General features: G+C 40.8%; 1 protein-coding gene across 1 annotated transcript in view; it reads left to right on the plus strand.

Moving 5' to 3' along the window:
* Window positions 1-1,894: 1,894 nt before the first annotated feature.
* The window catches only part of LOC111818970 (myomegalin-like), a 157,579-nt gene continuing 137,677 nt past the window's right edge, over window positions 1,895-21,796 (plus strand). Inside the window, exon 1 of the mRNA XM_012556661.2 lies at window positions 1,895-2,130. Coding sequence (XP_012412115.1) covers window positions 1,895-2,130 — 236 coding nt within the window. The remainder of the gene's footprint in view (window positions 2,131-21,796) is intronic.

Genomic DNA, 21,796 nt, shown 5'->3' on the forward strand with positions numbered 1-21,796 from the left:
ACCAATCTTCTACAAATATCTAAACTCATGGAGTCTGAGTTCTAATCAATAGCTAATAGTAAGTCAAGCAAAACTATATCCCCAAATAGGCAGATGAACAGGATTATTAGCACTCTAGTATGACCTTGAAAGGGCAGGTAATAATCCTTTGATTTATCTTAAAACTTTAGATACTTTTTCTTAACTATAAGAATTACCACACTCTCAGAGATTCTGATTCAGTACTTCTGTGGTGGGAAGCAGGAATCTGCATTTTAAACAAACATCCTAGGTGATTCTGACACAAATAGCCTATGGATCCTTCTTTAAGAGAGATGGCAGGTAGTAGCCAGGATTTTATTTAGGATTAGTGGTTTTCTTGTAGTTCAGAGATTTTTTTAATACGAAGAAATTGAAAGATTGATGCATTTATTTACTGAGTAAAAGCTAACAGTCTCCATTTACCTAGTTAGGTTGCTATATGGCACCTTTGAAGCTTGTATCCCATATCTTAGTGTAAGTCTAAGATTGAAGGAAAAATGGCCAAATGTCCAACTGTGAAAGTGCAAGCTCATTTATTAAATAAGTATCAGCACTTAATCATGCCTGACATGAAGCAAGTGTTCAATAAATGTCACTAATCACGCTAAATAAAACACTCTTCATCATCAATTCATTAAGTCCACCAATAAAGCCATAACCTCATAAAATTTATTAAGCCCTTATTTTATTCCAGGCATGCTATCAGGTAATTTTTTAAATGTTTATTTATTTATTAAACATTTATCACTTATTGTGTGCCAAGTGCTTTGTAAGATGTTGGTTATACAGAGGAAAAAAAGACCTGATCTTTGTCTTCAAGAAGTTTATAGTCTAGTTGAAAAGATAAATAAGTGAATCTACAACAATGGTGTTGTGTGTTAAATGGCAGAGGTATGCTCTGGATGCTATAGAGGCGTAGAGATGGAGCACCTACATCAGTTTCAGGGATCAGGAAAGGCTTTCCTGAGTAGGTAATACATGAATTGCTTTTTAAGGGGTAAGTAGGAGTTAACTAGGTCTCTGTATGGCACAAAAGTTTGTGCTTGACTACTAACCTAAAGGTTGGTAGTTTGAACCCACCCAGCATTTGTGGAAGAAAGGCCAGGTGATCTGCTACCATAAAGATTACAGCCAAGAAAACCCTACGGAGCAGTTCTACTTTGTAAACAGCATGAATCCCTTGACTTGATGGTGGATACCAAGCCATATACTTTATTATGATTTCTTCATGAAAAATGGCATCACAAAGTCTCAGCTGAAAGGAAAATTGGGGTTGTTTAGGAGAAAGTTGTTGCCAATAACTAAAGGGAAAATGAAAGGAAATGGAGACTTAAAAAGGGGAAGAAAGAAGGGGAAAGAGGCTATCCAACAACCTGGAGAAGTGGTCAATCTGAGGAGAGAATAACAGAGGGGAAAAAGTGGATAAAAGATAAGAGAATGACAGATTTGGGGGAAGGAGGAATACAAAAGCCAGGAAGATATGGAGAGAGGAGATGAGAAAAGAAAAAACTTATTTGAGGTTGGAAATTGAGGAAAGTGACATTGGCCCCATAGGAAAAAAAAAAAAAAAGGTCTGGGAATGAAGGGATCTCCAGGTTGAGGTAGATGGGTGGGGAGAGAATGGGGAGATGATACAGAGTGAAGGGGCAGCGGCAGGTGTTTGAGGCAGCGGAACCGAAGCAATCTGGGCGGAGCAGGTGGCAGAAGCAGCGGCGAAGGGGGCAGGATCCAGCCAGGTCCCCGCCTCAACAGTGGCAACTGGAGTGGCTGTTCATCCTCGGCCAGAAGGATGCGCCCTGGCAGTCCAGGGAGGCGGTAAAAAAACGAAGCAGGAACGGAAAATAGGATTGGAGAGGCCAGTAGCGAGATATTCATGAAGAGAATCGACAGCAGTTCCCTCTGCCGCCGCCGATGTGACTGCAACGGCTGTTGCTGCAGCGTATCCTGCCGGGCGCACCAAGCGCCTTACTGGTCCGGGGACCAGGGGCCAGCTCCACCGTCCCGGTGGCATCCCCCTGGCCTAGAACGGCGGCGCCCGGAGCTGTCCCGGAGCTGGGCGTTGGCGGCCGAGGAGGAAGCAGCAGCCGCGGCGGCCGCATCCTGGATGAGGTGAGGGCACCGCCAGCTCTTGGCGCTTGGAGACCAGGAGGTGCGGATCTCGCCACGGTGTTGGTACGCCATGCTTTGGGCAGGCTGGGGCTATGGGGCCGTGGACCCGGGCGCCTGGAAAGGGTTGGCGCAGAGTGACAATTGCCTGGAGAAGGTTGGAGGGCAGGGGAAGTGATAGGGCCTGTGTTGGGGATGAGAGGGGCGGGGGTGGCGGGGAGTTGCCTAGAAATAAACGTGTGGCCCTGGATTGTAGGGATTAAATCTTGAGAAACCTGATCTCTATCCCAAGGACTTTCCTTGATGTGTCGACACCCTCTTTGTTGCTGGAGGTGAGGTTGAAGGCTATGCCTGTTGGGTGGAGCCAAAGGAGACATGAACACATGATTCAGGAGGACATTCCAGGATGGAAGCATTAGGGACGGGAAAAGAAGATAAAGGATCAGGAAATGTGCATGGGGGTACAGTTGAAAGAGCCCTCAGTGCCTTCTCTTATACCTCCTTCTTTTTTGGATATACATCTCAGATACAGACAGCTGGGTAGGGGCTGGTGATGGCTGCTCTTCCTTGGCCACCTCCTTTCGCCTGCAGGGCTGGAGACCTGCCTGTTGGCTGGTTTCGAGGTCTTGCAGAACAAGCTCCATTCTAAACCCAGTCCCCTCCTTTGCTCTGGCTTAGAAGACTGAACAGATCAGGCCCAAATTTTCTTGCTGTAGCAGCAGCAGCAGGATGAAAATCTGTCATACATACAATTTTCTGGAGAAGAAACAGACTGTGCTGCTGCCTTTTTTCAATAAGCGTTTCCTTGTTGTAGCGTATTTAGCTTATTCTTTCATGGGAAATCAATACAGTACTCATAAACTACAAGGCAACAGTGGTTTCTGTCTCCAGGCTGCCATTAACTAACTGGGATTTTAGAGAAGTTATTTCATTTCACTTGGCCTCAGTTTCCTGTGCATAAAATTGGGATTTGGATTAAAAGAGTATTACAGAACTAAATAGTCACTGGTTCTGTATTCTGTGTGCAGGACACTGTTTTATTTGTGAACGATGAAACTTAAGTCTACTCACAGACACAAAGAAGCTGAAGGAGTCGGTAGTCCTTAGCCCCTGTGCCAAAGGCAAGCTGTGGGAAAAGCAGGGAGGGGAGTGAAGGTGGCGATGGGGGAAAGTTGGTGATGGGGGTGTGAAGGTGGGATGGAGGAAAGTTGGGGATGGGGGGAGGAAGGAGGGAGTTCACAGGCATGTTATGCAGACCTGGATCGTGGCCTGCATATTTCAGAATAGGAATTTGCTCCGTAGGGTTTTCAAGGGTTATAATCTTTAAGAAACAGATCACCAGGCCTTTCTGCAGTGATGTGACTGGGTAGATTCGAACCACCAACCTTTCAGTTATTAGTTGAGCACAAACCATTTGCACCACCCAGGGACCTTATACACTGACAATATGAACCAGGTGGTTAATGGCATCTGGCTATGGTGCTGAGAGACAGAGGAGCAGGGAGGGCTTCACATAGGACATGAATTTTGGCTGGCCCGACAAGATATGAAGCTGGGGTTGGGTGGGAAGCAAATCCTAGCAGAGAAACACTAGCAAATGTATGACCCTGGGAAAATATTGAAGTGAGGCCTATGCTGTGATAGAACTTTTCTATGAGGATCTAATTCAAAGCTGATCCTCTTTCAAGTATATATACAGTTATTAAAAATGAGGAATTAAGTGAGCTGTCAGATGATGGAAGTCTATCTCAATGTACTTATTTGAAGCTTAGTAGATTCCAGAACACTGAATTGTGCTCATGAGGAAGTTATACATAGACCAAGAGACAGTCATTCAAACAGAACAAGAGGATACTGTGCGGTTTAAAATCAAGAAAGGTGTGCGTCAGGGTTGTATTCTTTCACCATACTTAGTCAGTCTGCATGCTGAGCAAATAATCCGAGAAGCTGGACTGTATGAAGAAGAAACGTGGCATCAGGATTGGAGGAACACTTATTAACAACCTGTGATATTCAGATGGCACAACTTTACTTGTTGAAAGGGAAGAAGACTTGAAGCACTTACTAATGAAGATCAAAGATCACAGCCTTCAGTATGGATTACACCTCAACACAGAGAAAACAAAAATCCTCACAAGTGAACTAATGAGCGACATCATGATAAACGGAGAAAAGATTGAAGTTGTCAAGAATTTCATTTTACTTGGGTCCACAATCAATGCCCATGGAAGCAGCAGTCAAGAAATCAAACAACATATTGCATTGGGCAAATCTGCTGTTAAAAAGTGTTCAAAATCAAAGATGTCACTTTGAGGACTAAGGTGTACCTGACCCAAGCCATGATATTTTCAATCACCTCATATGCATGTGAAAGCTGGACAATGAATAAGGAAAACCAAAGAAGAATTGATGCATTTGAATTATGGTGTTGGCAAAGAATACTGAATATATCATGGACTGCCAGAAGAACAAACAAGTCTGTCTTGGGAGAAGTACAGCCAGAATGCTCCTTAGAAGTGAGAATGGCGAGAGTTCATCTTTTGTACTTTGAACATGTTATCAGGAGGGACCAGTCCCTGGAGAAAGACATCATGCTTGGTAAAGTAGAGGGTCAGTAAAGAAGAGGAATACTCTCAATGAGATGGATTGACACAGTGGCTGCAACAATGGGCTCAAACATAGCAAAGATTGTGAGGATGGTGCAGGACCAGGCAGTGTTCCATTCTGTTGTACGTAGAGTTGCTGTGAGTCGGAACCGACTCGACGACATCTAACAACAGCAGACCACATTCTCAGTGGATAGCCTGGAACCAGCAGGCAGCTATCATGGAAAACTGATTTCAGAGACAGTTCAGTAAATTCCTAACATCACACTTTAACCATTACATCCCTCTAGCCATTTCTTTCTTTCTCTCACTCTTTTTTCTTATCATTATATTTTTTATAGTTTTTGAAAGATAAATGACATATAATAAATTGGATAAATTTAAAGTATACAATTTGATAAGTTTTGACATATGTATGTCCTAAGAAATCACCACTATGATCAAGATGATAAATATATTCATCATCCCCAAAACTTTTCTTCTGCCTGTTTATGATCTCTCCCTCCTGTCTCTTCCTGCCCTGCTAATATACAAGTAACCACTACTTTCTGTCACAATACATTAGTTTGCATTTTCTAGACTTTTATATAAATAGAATCATATAATGTGTATTCCTTTTTTATGTGGCTTCTTTCACTCAGGGTAATTATTTTGAAAGATTTCCATATTGTGTGTATCAGTAGTTCAATTTCTTTTGCTGCTGAACAGCATTGCATTGTATGGATATACCACAATTTATTAGTTGTTGGGTTGATTCTAGTTTTTGGCTACTACAAATAAAGCTGCTATTAACATTCATGTACAAGTCTTTGTGGGTACGTATGGTTTCTTTTCTCTTGGATGAATTTCTAGAGGTAGAACAGAAGATATATGTTTAACTTTTAAGAAACTGCCCAACTTTTTTCCAAAGAGATTGTACCTTTTTCATTCCCACTTGCAATGTATGAGAATTCCCATTTGTCCACATCCTTGCCAACATTTTTACTGTCTTGTCTTTTTAATTCTAGCCATTCAAAAAAAAAAAAAAACGAAACAAAACCATTGCTGTTGAGTTGATTCTGACTCATAGCGACCCTATAGGACAGAGTAGAACTGCCCCATAGAGTTTCCAGGGAGCAGCTGGTGGATTCAAACTGCTGGCCTTTTGGTTAGCAGCTGAACACTTAACCACTGTGCCACCAGGACCCCATAGCCATTCTAGTGGGTGTGAAATGATATCTTATTATGGTTTTGATTTGCTTTTTCTTAATGACTAATGATGTTGAGCTTTCACGTGCTTAGTTGTCAATAAGTCCCCATAAATTTAAAAGGATTCAAATCATGCAAAGTGTGTTCTCTGACCACAACGGAATTAAAACAGAAAGAATAGAAATCAATATTCTGATTTCAATACAGAAATCAATAATAGAAAGAATAAAATCCTCAAATATCTGGAAACTCAACATACATTCCTAAATAACCCATGGAACAAAGAAAAACCAAAAGAGCAACAACCCACTGCCATCAAGTCAATTCTGACTCATAGCGACCCCGTAGGGCTTGATCAAGGATCTGTTAATGCAAGCTTAGATTATTGATTTAAGAATTTTCTTTTTCTTCTAGTATAGGTGTTTTAATGCTATAAATTTCATCCTGCGTACTTCTTAGATGTATCCCACACATTTTGATATCTTGTGAATTCATTTTCAGTTAGTTTAAAATACTTTCCTATTGCTCTTTTGGAGCCCTGTTGGCGCACTGGTTAAAGCGATTGACTGGGAACCAAAAGGTCGGCGATTCGAAATCACCAGCAGCTCTGAGGGAGAAAGATGTGGCAGTCTACTTCCATAGAGATTTACAGCCTTGGAAACCCTATGGGGTCACTATGAGTTGAAGTTGACTTGATGGCAGTGGATTATCGCTCTTTTTGTTCTTTGTTCCATGCTGTTCCATTCTATTCGTCTGTTAATGGACACTTAGGTTGTTTCCATCTTTTTGCTATTGTGAGTAATGCTGCAATGAACATGGATGTCTCTATGTCTATTCGTTTGACAGCTCTTATTTCTTTAGGATATATTTGTAGTAGTGGGATTGCTGGATTATATGGTATTTATATTTCTAGCTTTTTAAGGAGGCACCATATCATTTTCCATAGTGGTTGTATCATTTTATATTCCTACCAGCAGTGCATAAGACTTCCAATATCCCCTCAACCTCTCCAACATTTGTTATTTTCTGTTCTGTTTTTTTGATTAGTGTCAGTAATGTCAGGGTGAAATGGTATCTCATTGTAGTTTTGATATGTATTTCTCTATTTCCTCATGTATCTGTTAGCTGCCTGAATGTCTTCTTTGGTGAAGTGTCTGTTTATATCCTTTGCCCATTTTTTTAATTGGATTATTTGTCTTTTTGTTGTTGAGGTGTTGAAGTATTCTATACATTTTAGAGATTTGACCCTTGCTGTAAATGTTGCTTGTTGGAACCATCTTTAGGTTCTCTTTTTACTCTTTTGGTGAAGTCTTTTGATGATCATAAGTGCTTAATTTTTAGGAGCTCCCAATAATCTAGTTTCTCTTCTGGTGTTTGTTCACTGTTATAGTTTGTATTCTCTTTATGCCATGTATTAGGGCCCTTAGCATTGTCTCTATTTTTAATTCCATGATCTTTATCGTTTTAGGTTTTATATTGAGGTCTTTCATCCATTTTGAGTTTGTTTTTGTGTATGGTGTGAAGTATGAGTCCTGTTTCATTTTTTTACAGATGGGCATCCAGTTTTGCCAGCACAGTTAAAAAGACTGTGTTTTCCCCATTTAATGGACTTTGGTCCTTTGTCAAAGATCAGCTGACCATAGGTAGATGGATTTACATCTGGGTTCTCAATTCTGTGCCATTGGTCAATGTGTCTGTACTGTACCAGCACCAGACAGTTTTGACTACCGTGGCTGTATAGTACGTTCTGAGATTAGGTAGGGTGAGGTCTACTTTCTTTTTCTTCAGTAATGCTATCCTTATCTGGGGCCTCTTTCCTTCCCATTTAAAGCTGGTGATTAGTTTTTCCAGCTCTTTAAAGAATGCTGTTGGTATTTGGATTGAGATTGCACTATATCTCTTGATTGCTGTCATGGATTGAATTGTCTCCCCCCAAAATGTGTGTCAGCTTGGCTAGGCCATGATTCCCAGTATTGTGTGATTGTCCACCATTTTGTCATCTGATGTGATTTTCCTATGTGTTGTAAGTCCTATCTCTATGATGTTAACGAGACCCCTGGTGGCAAAGTGGTTAAGAACTTGGCTGCTAACCAAAAGGTCAGCAGTTTGAATCCAGAAGCTGCTCCTTGGATACCTTATGGGGCAGTTCTACTCTGTCCTGTAGGGTCACTGTGAGTCGGAATAGACTCGATGGCAGTGGGTTTTGATGATGTTAATGAGGCAGGATGAGAGGCAGTTACGTTAATGAGGCAGGACTCATTCTACAAGATTAGATTGTGTCTAAAGTCAATTTTTTTGAGAAATAAAAGAGAGAAATGAGCACAGAGACATGGGAACCTCATACCACCAAGAACAAGAGCCAGGAGAATAGTGCTTTCTTTTGACCTGGGGTCCCTGCACTGAGAAGCTCCTCAACTGGGGAAGATTGATGTCAAGGACCTTCCCTCAGAGCAGAGAAAGCCTTCTCCTGGAGCTGGTGCCCCAAATGCAGACTTCTAGCCTCCTACACTGTGAGAGAATAAATTTCTCTTTGTTAAATCCATCCACTTGTAGTATTTCTGTTATAGCAGCACTAGATAACTAAGATAATCACTTTGGATAGAATTGACATTTTCACAATGTCGAGTCTTCCTATCCATGAGCATTGTATGTTTTTCCATTTATGTAAGTCTCTTTTGGTTTCTTGCAATAATGTTTTGTAGTTTTATTTGTATAGGTCTAACATCAATATTTTTAAAAAAACATTCTATGCTTTCTCATGTACGGCCAGGTTAAAGAATCACTATATTAAAGAAACTGTTACACTTACAGAGATTTTTGTGTCTGTCACTCCATCAAGACACATAGATGGTTGAGCTTTCTTTTGGTAGGCAGTGTGGGGTTATTAGAAGGTTTGCTGGGTACTGACATAATTAGATCTTTATTTTAGAACTATAAGTGTGACCACTGTGTGTGAAATGAGTTTTAGTGGGTTGAGGAGGAGACAGGAAGATAAGTGGTTCAGGGCAAGAGGTGATAAGGGCCTGAACTTGGGCAGTGGTAGTGGGAATGGTGAAGAGTGGATAGATTTGAGATTTTTTGAGGTAGAATTGATGGAACTTGTTGATCAACTGAGTGTGGAAAATGAGGGAGAGGGAGTAAACAAGTGTTACTCTCAAATTTTCATACAGTGATTAATAATTTCATTAACTGTGTAGTGATGTGGTGGGAGAAGTAGGTTTCAGGACCATGAGAGTAATATTTCAGTTTGGGACATCCAAAAGGAGATATCTTATAGAACTATCTTCTAAACTCTATATTCTTCTGAAGTATGGAGAGAGAAAAGAGTTTCAGAGCATATTTTTTGAGTGTGCTGCATGATTTTTAACAACAGTATATTTGTTTTTACTTGACTTAGGTTAATATTAAAATCTTTTCTATTTCTTGAACATATATTGATAAATAGTATAAAAAAGTAAGTAAGATGTCAGGGATTATAGCAGACATTTGTTTTGTTTTTGGCTGTAGGGGCATTCATTTCTTTTTTGGACAATAACTCTACATTTCTTTTTGAGGAATTACTTTTTTGCAATTGTTATACCTTTGATGGTTAAGGTTGTAAGTCAGCTTGGCTGGGCCATGATTCTCAGTGGTTTGGCAGTTATGTAATGTGGCAATTATGTAATGATGTAGTCATCCTCCATGATATTATCCGATGTGATCAGCCAATCAGTTGTAAGGGGAGTTTCCTCGAGGGTGTGGCCTGCATCCTATATATATACATATATAGGATATATATGTATATATATGTGTATATATATATATAGACATTCTGAAAAAGCTTGCTTGCTTGCTCTGGATCCTGCATCTGACTTGTCCTCATCTGACCTCCTGTGCTTGGGACTTGAACCAGCTACCTGCCGCATTGCCTGCCTATCTTGGGATACATCAGCCTCCACAGCCTGTGAGCCAGTGGCCTGCCATCTTCCCTGCCAATCTTGGATTCATCAGCCTCCACAGCCTGTGATCCAGTGTCCTACTGTCTGACCTGCTGATCTTGGGTTCATCAGCCCCTGCAGCTACATGAGTCAGGAGAAGCTTCCAGCCTGATGCCAAACCCGTGGACTTAGGACTTGCTAGCCTCTACAACCGCATGAGCCATTTCCTTGCAATAAATCTCTCTCTCTCTCTTTCTATATGTTTCATTGGTTTTCCTTCTCTAGAGAACCCAGTCTAACACAATAGTCTTGGTGGGAAGGTCAGTTAAGGTACCCTGCCCTCTCCTAGGTAAATGCTATGAGACCCACGCTAGGACAGTTTAACTCTCTTCACAGACACCGCATCTTCAATGGAGAAAATATAAGAGTGGAAAAAAAACAGAACCAATTGGTCCATTCTTGTTATCTGGATCCCTATTGCTTCTCTGATCCCTGCCCTTTCTGATCCTATTCTTTTGATTGTTTAACTGTTCCTTTGATTCTGTAGGTCTCCCCTTCCAGCAAATCCTCTTTTAAAATTTTTAATTTAGCCAGAGCTTGTTCATTCATTTTTTCTAAAACTTATGTATGGAGTGTTAGGCATTTCTGGGTGCTAGAATAGAATCAGGAATAAGTTTATCAGATGAAGGCTCTACCCTTATAGCTTAAATGTAATGAAGCTGTAGGAGGACTGGTGAGGAGATAAAACAGGAAACATGTAAATAAATACGCAAATAAAATGAATTCAGATATTAATAAGGTTTATAAAGAAAATAGAATCATAGGTTACAAAGTGGCTGAGGTGAGTGATGAGAGAACTACAATTACAAAACCCTCCAGGTAGGAATTAGCTTGAGGTACTTGAGGAATAAAAAGAAGACCAGCACGGCTGGAACACAGTAAACAAGAGGAGAGTGACAGGAGATGAAGGTGAAGAAGTGGGTTGGGGCCAGGTCATGTGAGAACTTATAGGCCATGGTAAACTGTTTGGATTTTATTCTAAAGGCAGTGGGAAGCCAATGGGGTTGAAGGGCTTGAAGCAGGAGTATAATATGATTTGGAAAATGTTTAGAAACATCACCTTGATACTGGAGAACAGACTTTAGGGACCTAAAGTGGAAGCAAGGGAGGCTACTTTGAAGGCTGTCGCAGTAGTCCAGATAATGGTGATTCACATTGTGGTGGTAGTAGTGGGGCTGGTAAGAAGTAAACAGGTTCAAAATATATTTTGGAGGTAAAGCCAACAGGATTTGCTGGTGTACTGAGTGAGGAGAATGAGTTGAAAAGAGGAGGCATCACAGTCCCTTTAAAAAGAGTAATTTCACCTCTTAACCACAAGAATTAGTTCAGAGGTGGGCTCTTGACTCAAGTTAGTCCAAACAGGATTCTTGAGGAGCCTCCTGAAAGTGATAGCCTTTCTTCTAGTAGACTTGAACCTGGGGGAGAATGTAGGCCTGGGCAGATCCTTGGCAGATAAATTGCTACCTTGCAGATCATGAAAATAAATCAGCACAGAAAACAATTGTGAGATGGACAGAGGCAAATCCATTGCTTGAGTCTCTGTATTCAGCTGTCTTTGAAACCCCTGATTGGGGTTTTTTGCTTACCCTTAGTTGAGGTTTTCTCTCCACTTATTGTAGGGATGACAGTGTTTAGATAATGGGTCAAAGGAATGGAGGTCATTCGCAGTGGAGTGAACTCTGGTAACACAAAAAAAAAACTTTATAGAGTGTTACACATGGTAACCAAATGGTGAGAGTGTTCACGGTGGGAAGGTGGCGGTATTTGCTTCAGAACACCTAAACCTCCTCTTCGAATCACCTAGTCTCTCAGCCTTATCTCCCAGAGCAGCCTCATAAATATAGGGGATTCATACTGAGTTTCACAGGAGATCCAAACAGAATTCTGAATGTCTTTAGATTTTGACCACAGACCTCCCATGGCAGTGGTATTGCATTGTTATCATCATCATTATTTTTGGTGTAATTTGCATTATTAACATTTATTGAGTACTTGCTTTGTGCCGGAGCCCGGGTGGCACAGTTGTTAAGAGTTCGGCTGCTAACCAAAAGGTCAGCAGTTCGAATCCAACAGCTGCTCCTTGGAAACCCTATGGGGCAGTTCTACTGTCTGTCCTATAGGGTCGCTATGAGTCGAAATTGACTCAATGGCAACAGGTTTGGTTTTGGTTGGTGCTATGTGCCAGGTGCTATTTTAAACACTTTATAAGAATACTCTCATTCAGTCCTCACTGCAGTTCTGTGAGAAAGATGCTATCATTCTCATTTTTATAGAAAGGTTAAGTAATTTGACAAGGTCACACAGTTATGAAGTGGTAGAGGTGGCGCTTAATTAGCAGGTGCTAAGTTTCTGTTTCTTGTACATTAAATTATTTTTGTCCATTTAGTATGTTTTTAAAAATTTCCTTTCAAGGATCTTAGCTTTGCTTTTCCTTAAAAAATAAATCAAAACAAAATAAGTAAAAAACAACATAAAAGAACAAAACAAAAACCTCTGACAGAACTTTGACAAAAATGATCTGGTCCTCGAATTAGCATAACAAATGTGAATATGTCATCTCCCTTAAAATAATAAGCTGCATTATTAAAATCTGATCTTAAGAGGATTTGCCTTCTAATTCATCTGGCAGAACCCTCAAAGGTGAGGACAGAGAAATGGATGACCTGTTTAAAGCAAAAGAAAGTGTACATGGACATGACCAAGAATATATCAAAAAGAATCAGACAGCTCCATATTCAGGTTAATAAAAGTGGGTTAATTGCACATTTCAAAGGAGATTCTAGAACACTGTTCAAATAACAAAGACTTAAAACAAGTTGAGCTAACTGTCCAGAACAATAGGCACACGCATTCACAGAATGGGGGGATTTTGTCCACGTGTGTGCTTCTGCACACCTACATCTAACCATACAACACTAGATCAGAGAAAGCAGAACGAATGAAAGAAATGTTAACACAAACAAGAGCCTTTAGTGTATGAACAGAGGCAATACCGTATTTTAGTGTCCATAATATTTTAGTCTCCATAGTATTCCGATCTGTAGCATCTTTTTGTCTTCTTATTGCTATGTAAACCTTGACTTTGAAATCTCCAACTAAATACTGTGGTTAAAATTTACAGCTTTATTATGATATCAGCAAGAAAAGTTTTCACGGATTGCACATATCTCCAAAAAGAAAAAAATATTCTTTCTTATAATTAAAAGCACATTCTGAAAAGAGTATGCTTGGGTGGTACATTCTACAGAATGGTCTTACAAAGGTATGACTTCACTCCCTTAATTTTTACCATAAGTCAAGCTTTATGTTGTGCAGGCTTAAATAAATAACTGTTTTGACTTCTTTATCTCCCTCTATTTTAGACAAAACAATAGCTTCCTAGTGAATTGGGGAGCTAGGCCTCTAACTCTATAGCATGGCCTTGGATTGAAGAAAGGTTCAGGAGTCTGTATTAGTTATCTATTGCTGCATAACAAATTACCCCCAAACTTAGTGGCTAAAGGCAGCAAGCATTCATTATCTTACAGTTCCTATCGGTCTTGTATCTGGGAGCATTAGCTGGGTGGCATTGGCTCAAGGTCTCTCATGAGGTTGCTGTTGTCTAGGGCTGCAGGCATCTCAAGACTCGACCAGAACTGAAAGATCTACTTCGAAGCTTACTCATGTGGTTGTTGGAAGGCTTTAGCTCCTCATCAGTGGTTGGACTAAGGGCCTCAGTTTTTCACGGGTTGTTGGACTGAGGGCCTCTGTTCCTAGGCACACCACTTGGCTACTAAAAACATGGTAGCTTGCTTCCCCAGTACAAGTGATCTAAGAGACAGAGAGAGAGCAAGTATGCTCAAGACGGAAATCAAGATTTTTTATTATCTAATCTTGGAAGTGACATTCCATTACTTGTATTTTATTCTCTTCATTAGATGCAGCCCACACTCAACGGGAGGGGACTAAACAAGGGTGTGATTATCAGGGATCATTGGGGGCCATCTTAGAGACTACCTCTCACAGTCTGCATCCATTACCTGAGCTCCTGGCAATTACAAGAGCAATAGGATTTATTCCTTTCCTTCCTCCATGCATCTACTCCTCCTCTTCCACCCCTCCTTTCTTCCTTCCTTCCTGCCAGAAATATTCTTGATTATGGTAAGGTGCTAGGCACTGGGAATACAAAGAGGAATAAGATGTAGTTAATACTCTCAAGGAGCTCACTGGTGTGAGATAATGATGCGAAGGTTTGACTGCTGACCCTACCTAGTTAAAACCAAACTCATAGTCCAAGATTGATGGAGTCTACCAGAATGACAGAACGTGATACAGGTTTCAAGAAAAACACGGAGATCCTCTTTGAGACTAACAATATTGGAAGGCCAAATAAGAGAAATTTGCTTTGGAAATTGAGGAAATTTTCTTTCTGGTAAAAGCAGTTATATATATATCTTAAGATTCATGAGAAAGGCTGGTGTTTTAATTGTTATAAGATTACATGGTTTTTTTATAAGATCAGAATGGGATGGGATCAGGCCTAGTCTTGGTATTAGACCCGGCCTAAGATGGGACATATATGCAAGGTAGAGGAAAGTGGAGGCTTGTGTATTGCTGTGATGCTAAACAGGTTTCAGTGGAGCTTCCAGACTAAGACAGACTAGGAAGAAGAGCCTGGCGATCTACTTCTAAAAATCAGCCATTGAAAACCCTGCGCACCACAATGGTCTGATCTGAAATTGTCCATGGGCATAGCATAGGACAGGGCAGCAGTTTGTCCCATTGTGCATGGGGTCACTAATTCTGTAAGATAGGTCCTGCCAGCAGAGGACACTTGTAGATGGTTTTCATTGTCATGATCTCAGACTTGGTACTTGCAGATAAGCAGCTCCTACCAAAGTTGGATGAAGTTTCCTAAGCAGCCTGAATTCACTAGAGCCTGCATGGAGGACGTAGCATGGCTAGTTTGATTTCCAGACCCAACTGCAAACTATGTGACAGGAAGACTAGAAGTGAAGTAGATTTGGTCTTTGAGTTGAGTGGGCAGGTATCCAGACTGACAGTTGGGGCTCAGGGTTTTCTTAATATGGCAGACTCTTGGGAAAATTACAGTCCGGTTACATTAGTGACAGCTCACGAGGTAATCTGTTCTTTCTTCCTTTTCCCACATTCTCCCTTGCCTACCCTTCCCCCCGCCCCCCGTTATGCTCTCTTACTACTGCCCATAAATCACAGAAACTTGCCCTTGAGACAGGAAACTATATGGGAAGGACTTTGGAGGAGCACCAGCTTCACCCCAGTGTTGCTTGGATTCCACTCGCCTGCACTGGTCGGCTCCCTGAGTGCCTTTTGTTGGCTGCTAGTGTTGCTTTTTTCCACTTCTTTAGATTTCTTCCTTACCTCTCAACACCTCCCCCTCCTTTCTCTCAAATCCCTGGCTCCGTGCGTCATCTTTGCTTCTTCCTGAAAGGCTGCGGAACACCACTCGACTGTGAAACTGCTTCCTGGCCAATGCTGCCATGCTGGTGGGACCACTGGGGATTTTTGTTTGTTTGTTTGCTCTGATTTGTTCTGTTTTGATTTGTTTGTTTGTTTTCTTTTTCTTTTCTTGGCTTCGGAGCCCCTTCTAGCCGGGCAGTAACAAGCAGCTTGGAAGCTAGTCCCTTACTCTGTGCAGATGCACAGGGACATCCCTGGGGGCATTTCTTTTTTCTTTTTTCTTTTTTGTTTCTTTGTTTTGTTTTCTTCTCTGTCTTATTCTCTTTTTGCTTTCTTCATTTCCAGTTTTTCGATTTATTCAATTTTTTCTTTTACCCTTTTTCTTTTTTTTTCATTTTTGTTTTTCCTCATTTCTCAGTCTCTTATCTCTCCACTCCAATAGGAAGCTCCCTTAGCATTCTTTTTTGTTTGTTTGTTTTTGGCTCCTGTTCCTCTCTCCTCTCTCTCCTCTTTCCCATACCCATCTTAGCTCCACACATCACAATCTACCCCCCTCTTTCCTGCTTCCCTGCACCGTGTGCTGAACATCACACTCCCAAGCAGCACAGGCACACCTACTGGAAACTGCCCTGCACTGATTCCTGGTCTGCACTGCCAGACCTGGTACTTGCCACAAACAACCCATCCCAGCAACTCCCCTTCAGCTGGACCTGCTCTGCTGTACCATACCTGAGTGACTGACCCTGCCCATTGGACAAGAAGGTGAAAAGTATTGTGCCCACAGACGAGCAAACAACAAAGAATGCACAGCCTGCCTGCTCAGACATACCCAAATAAAACAAAAAAAGCAGGACAAAACAAACAAATCTACAGTCAATAAGTGAGGAAAATAACCACTGAATGCCCCAAAGACGGCAGACAGTATCAAAACATTTACTAAAACGGGACAGGATCGTTCCAGTAGGCATCCAAAATAAAACACCAGATGACTTTCCAGTAGAAGACAAGGCACTAGACCTAACTGATAGGGAATTCAAATCTCTAATATTATGAATTTTCTAAGAGTTGATGCAAAAGCAGACAAAAATGAGGAAAAAATAGACAAATTCATGAAAAAGGCAAACAAATTCATGGAAAATACAGACCAAAAAAAATGGAAGAATTCAAGAAAATAATACAGGAAAAAAATGCTAAAATAAATTCACAACTAGAGATCATACAAAAATAGCAATTAAAATCCAAAAGATAAACAACAAGATTTCAAAGTGGACCGTGTCATAGAAGGGCTGAGGAGCAGGTTTGAAATGATGGAAGACACGATCAGCGAAATTGAAGACAAACACTTGGATACAACTTTGAGAAAAAAGAACAAAGAAAAATGAAGAAACCCTGAGAATTATGTGGGATACAATCAAAAGCAAAAATCTGCAAGTGATTGGAGTTCTAGAATGGGGGAGAAAACAGAAAACACAGAGAGGATCGTTGAAGAACTGCTGACAGAAAACTTTCCCAATATCATGAAAGATGAAAAGCTGACCATCCAAGAAGCTCAACAAACCCCATATAGGATAGACCCCAAAATAAAATCACCAAGACAAACAAAGGATACTGAGAGCAGCTTGAGAAAAACAACAAGCCACATACAGAAGAGAAACAAAGAGACTAAGCTTGGGTTATTCCACAGAAACCACGCAGGCAAAAAGACAATGGGATGACATATAGAAAACCTTGAAAGAAAACATTGCCAGCCAAGAATAATCTATCCTGCAAAACTCTCATTCAAATATGATGGTGAAATTAGGTCATTTCCAGATAGACAGAAATTAAGGGACTATGTAAAAACCAAACCAAACTTGCAAGGCTTATTAAAGGGAGTCCTTTGATTGGAGAACAAACAACATCAGACCACAGGCTGAATACAGGACACAGGATTGTACTAGCCAGATACCAAAAGAATTACAATAGGGAACCAGAGAGGTTAATCTGTAAATAACAACAACATCAGAACAATAAAAGAGGGAATAAATGGTGTAGGTATAGAAGCTTCTAATGGAGAGGAAGGCAAGGCAATACCAAGTAATAATAGACTGGTTCAAATCTAGGAAGATAAGAGTAAATTTCAAGGTAACCACAAAGAACATTAACAAACCTACTCATCAAAATAAAGAAGAAAAACATAAAGTCCCAGTAAAAATAAAACCTACAAAAACAAAAGAAATGAAAAAAAAATCCACAAACAAAAGGAACTCAGCACAGGAGAGTAAGAGGAACAAAGAAAACATCAGCACCACAAAAAAAAAAAAAAAAAGAAAAAAAGAAAAAAAAGCAGTACAAAATGCAATCCCACTCCTAGGAATATATCCTAGAGAAATGAGAGCCATCACATGAACAGATATATGCACACTCATATTCATTGCAGCACTGTTCACAATAGCAAAAAGATGGAAACAACCTAGATGCCCATCAACAGAAGAATGCATAAACAAACTACGGTACATACATACAATGGAGTATTATGCAATGATAAAGAACAATGATGAATCTGTGAAGCGTCTCATAACCTGGATGAAACTGGAGGACATTATGCTGAGTGAAAAAAGTCAATCACAAAAGGACAAATATTGTATGAGACCTCTACTGTAAAAACTCATGTAAAAGTTTACACACAAAAAGAAACAATCTTTGATGGTTATGAGTGATAGGGGGGTGGCAGGAACTAAATAGACAATAGATAAGTTGTAACTTTGGTGAAAGGTAAGACAGAACACATTACTGGGGAAGCCAGCACAACTTGTACAAGGAAAGGTCATGGAAGCTCCATAGACGCTTCCAAACTCCCTGAGGGACTGAATTGCTGAGCGGAGGGCTGTGGGGACCATGGACTTGGGGAACATCCAGCTCAATTGGCATAACACAGTTTATAAAGACAATGTTCTACATTCTACCTCGGTGAGTAGCAACTGGGGTCTTAGAAGCCTGTGAGCAGCCATCTAAGATACTCCACTGGTCTCACCCCTTCGGGAGCAGGGGAGAATGAAGAGAACAAGATACAAGAAAAAGAATAGTCCAAAGAATTAATGGACCACAGCTACCACAGCTTCCATCAGACTGAATCCAGTACAGCTAGATGGTGCCTAGCTACTGCCACTGACTGCTCTGACCAGGACCATAACAGAGAGTCCTGGACAGACCTGGAAAAGCATGTAGAACAAAATTCTAACTCACAAAACAAAAAAGACCAGTTTTACCTGCCTGACAGAATGGAGAAACCCCGAGAGTATGGCCCCCAGACACCCTTTTAGCTCAGAGGTGAATTCACTTCTGAAGTTCACCATTCAGCCAGGGATTGGACAGCCTCATAAAACAAAACTGGACTAAATGAGGCAGAGCAGTCCAAGGACAAGGACTAGAAGGCAGGAGGGGACAGGAAAGCTGGTGATAGGGAACCCAAGGTTGAGAAGGGACAGTGTTGACATGTCGTGGGGTTGTTAACCATTGTCATAGGGCAATATGTGTACTAACTGTTTAATGAGAAATCATTTGGTCTGCAAACCTTCATCTAAGCAACAACAACAACAACAACAAAAGAATTATTTATGTGAGACCAAATTGACAACACCAACTCAAAAGGTTTGATGGGAAGCCTAGGGGGCAGTGAGTTGGAGATAATGGTGATGGAATAATTTGGAAAAGGATAGTGAGAATAGCAGTACAACTTGAAGAATGTAATCGAAGTCACTGAATTGTGTAGAAATTTTTGAAATGGTGTATCTTTGGCTATGTATATTTTCACCAAAAAAGGGTCCTCCAAGGTCGAGAAGGGAGAGTGTTGACATGTTGTGGGGTTGTTAACCAATGTCGTAAAATAATATATGTACTGTTTAATGAGAAACTGTTTGTTCTGTAAGCCTTCATCTAAAGTGCAATGATAATAATAAAAAAATATTATTCATCTTGGTTACTGGGTTGTTTTGGTTCCCCTTAAATTTTGTACCCCAGGTGAATACCTCACTCACCTCACTCAAGTGTTAGCCCTGAACACCTTCACAATTGAATCGAAAGGTTGAACCAATTAAACAAATCCATCAGCACCAGGACTTTCTAGCCTCACCTGCCTGACAGAATGGAGAAACCCCGAGAGTATGGCCCCCAGACACCCTTTTAGCTCAGAGGTGAATTCACTTCTGAAGTTCACCATTCAGCCAGGGATTGGACAGCCTCATAAAACAAAACTGGACTAAATGAGGCAGAGCAGTCCAAGGACAAGGACTAGAAGGCAGGAGGGGACAGGAAAGCTGGTGATAGGGAACCCAAGGTAAGAAGGGAGAGTGTTGACATGTTGTGGGGTTGTTAACCAATGTCATAAAACAGTACTTAACCAAAAGAGTGAAAAAGAGAACCTATAACTGGGAAAAAAATTTTGGCTATGACAAATCCAACAAATGTCTAATCTCTAAAATCTACAGGAAAATCCAACACCTATACAACAACAAGATAAATAATCCAATTAAAAAATGGGCAAAGGAAATTAACAGATACTTCACCAAAGAAGACATTCAAGAGACATTCAAGCTGCTAACATACACACGAGGAAATGCTTCTGATCACTAGCTATTAGAGAAATGGAAATCAAAACCACAATGAGATACCATCTTACCCCGGCATTACTGGAACGAATTGAAAAAAAACAGAAAATAACAAATGTTTGAGAGGCTGCGAGAAGATTGGAACTGTTTGCACTACTGGTGGAATGCAAAATGGTACAACCATTTTGGAAAACGATATGGCACTTCCTTAGAAAGCTAGAAATAGAAATACCATATGATGCAGCAATCCCACTCCTAGGAATATATCCTAGAGAAATTAAAGCCATCACACAAATAGACATATGCACACCTATGTTCACTGCAGCATTGATCACAATAGCAAAAAGATGGAAACAATCTAGATGCCCATCAACAGGTGAATGGATAAACAAACTATGGTACATACACACAATGGAGTACTACGCAATGATAAAGGACAATGACGAATCTGTGAGGCATCTCGTAACATGGATGAATCTGGAGGGCATTAGGCTGAGTGAAATAAGTCAATCACAAAAGGACAAGTATTGTATGAGACCATTACTATAAAAACTCATGAAAAAGGTTACACAAAAAAAGAAACAGTCTTTGCTGGTTATGAGGGGGGAGGGGGGAGATGGAAAATCACTAAATAGGCAATGGATAAGTGATAACTTTGGTGAAGGGTAAGACAGTACACAGTACTGGGGAAGCCAGCACAACTTGTACAAGGCAAGGTCATGGAAGCTCCATAGACACGTCCAAACTCCCTGAGGGACTGAATTACTGGGTGTAGGGCTGTGGGGACCATGGTCTTGGGGAACATCTAGCTCAACTGGCATAACATAGTTTATAAAGAAAATGTTCTACATTCTACTTTAGTGAGTAGCCTCTGGGGTCTTAAAAGCTTGTGAGTGGCCACCTAAGATACTCCACTGGTCTCACCCCATCTGGAGCAAGGGAGAATGAAGAAAACCAAAGACACAAAGGAAAGATTAGTCCAAAGGTCTAAGGGATCACAGCTAACACTGCCTCCACCAGACTGAGTCTAGCACAACTAGATGGTGCCCTGCTACCACCACTGACTGCTCTGACAAGGATCACAATAGAGAGTCCCAGACAGAGCTGGAGAAAAATGTAGAACAAAATTAGCTAACTCACCAAAAAAGACCAGACATACTGGCCTGACAGAGACTGGAGAAACCCTGAGAGTATGACCCCAGGCACCCTTTTAACTCAGTAATGATGTCACTCCGAGGTTCGCCCTTCAGCCAAAGATTAGACTGGCCCATAAAACAAAATGAAAGTAAATGGGCACGTCAGCCCAGGGGCAAGGACTGGAAGGCAGGAGGGGACAGGAAAGCTGATAATAGGGAACCCAAAGTAGAGAAGGGAGAGTGTTGACATGTTGCGGGGTTGGTCACCAATGTCACAAAATAGTATGTGTACTAATTGTTTAATGAGAAGCTATTTTGTTCTGTAAACCTTCATCTAAAGTGCAATGATAATAATAAAAAAATATTATTCATCTTGGTTACTGGGTTGTTTTGGTTCCCCTTAAATTTTGTACCCCAGGTGAATACCTCACTCACCTCACTCAAGTGTTAGCCCTGAACACCTTCACAATTGAATCGAAAGGTTGAACCAATTAAACAAATCCATCAGCACCAGGACTTTCTAGCCTCGATTTTTCCTTTCTTCTACCTCCTGGGAATTCACCCTAGCCAACAAATAGAGGATGCAACAATTGTTTTCTGTATACCACAGCCTCTGATTTAGAGTCACCCACTATTTCTGTACCTGTTATTATATCACAGACTTATCCTGAAAGTGAGATACTCGTATCTGATTAAGAGATTATGTTAGTTGAAAGGAACTGTAGTGGTTAATGTTGGGTATGTGTGCTCTTTTACTG

Source organism: Trichechus manatus, unplaced genomic scaffold, assembly GCF_000243295.1.
Source record: "Trichechus manatus latirostris isolate Lorelei unplaced genomic scaffold, TriManLat1.0 scaffold00073, whole genome shotgun sequence".
Lineage (NCBI taxonomy): Eukaryota > Metazoa > Chordata > Mammalia > Sirenia > Trichechidae > Trichechus > Trichechus manatus.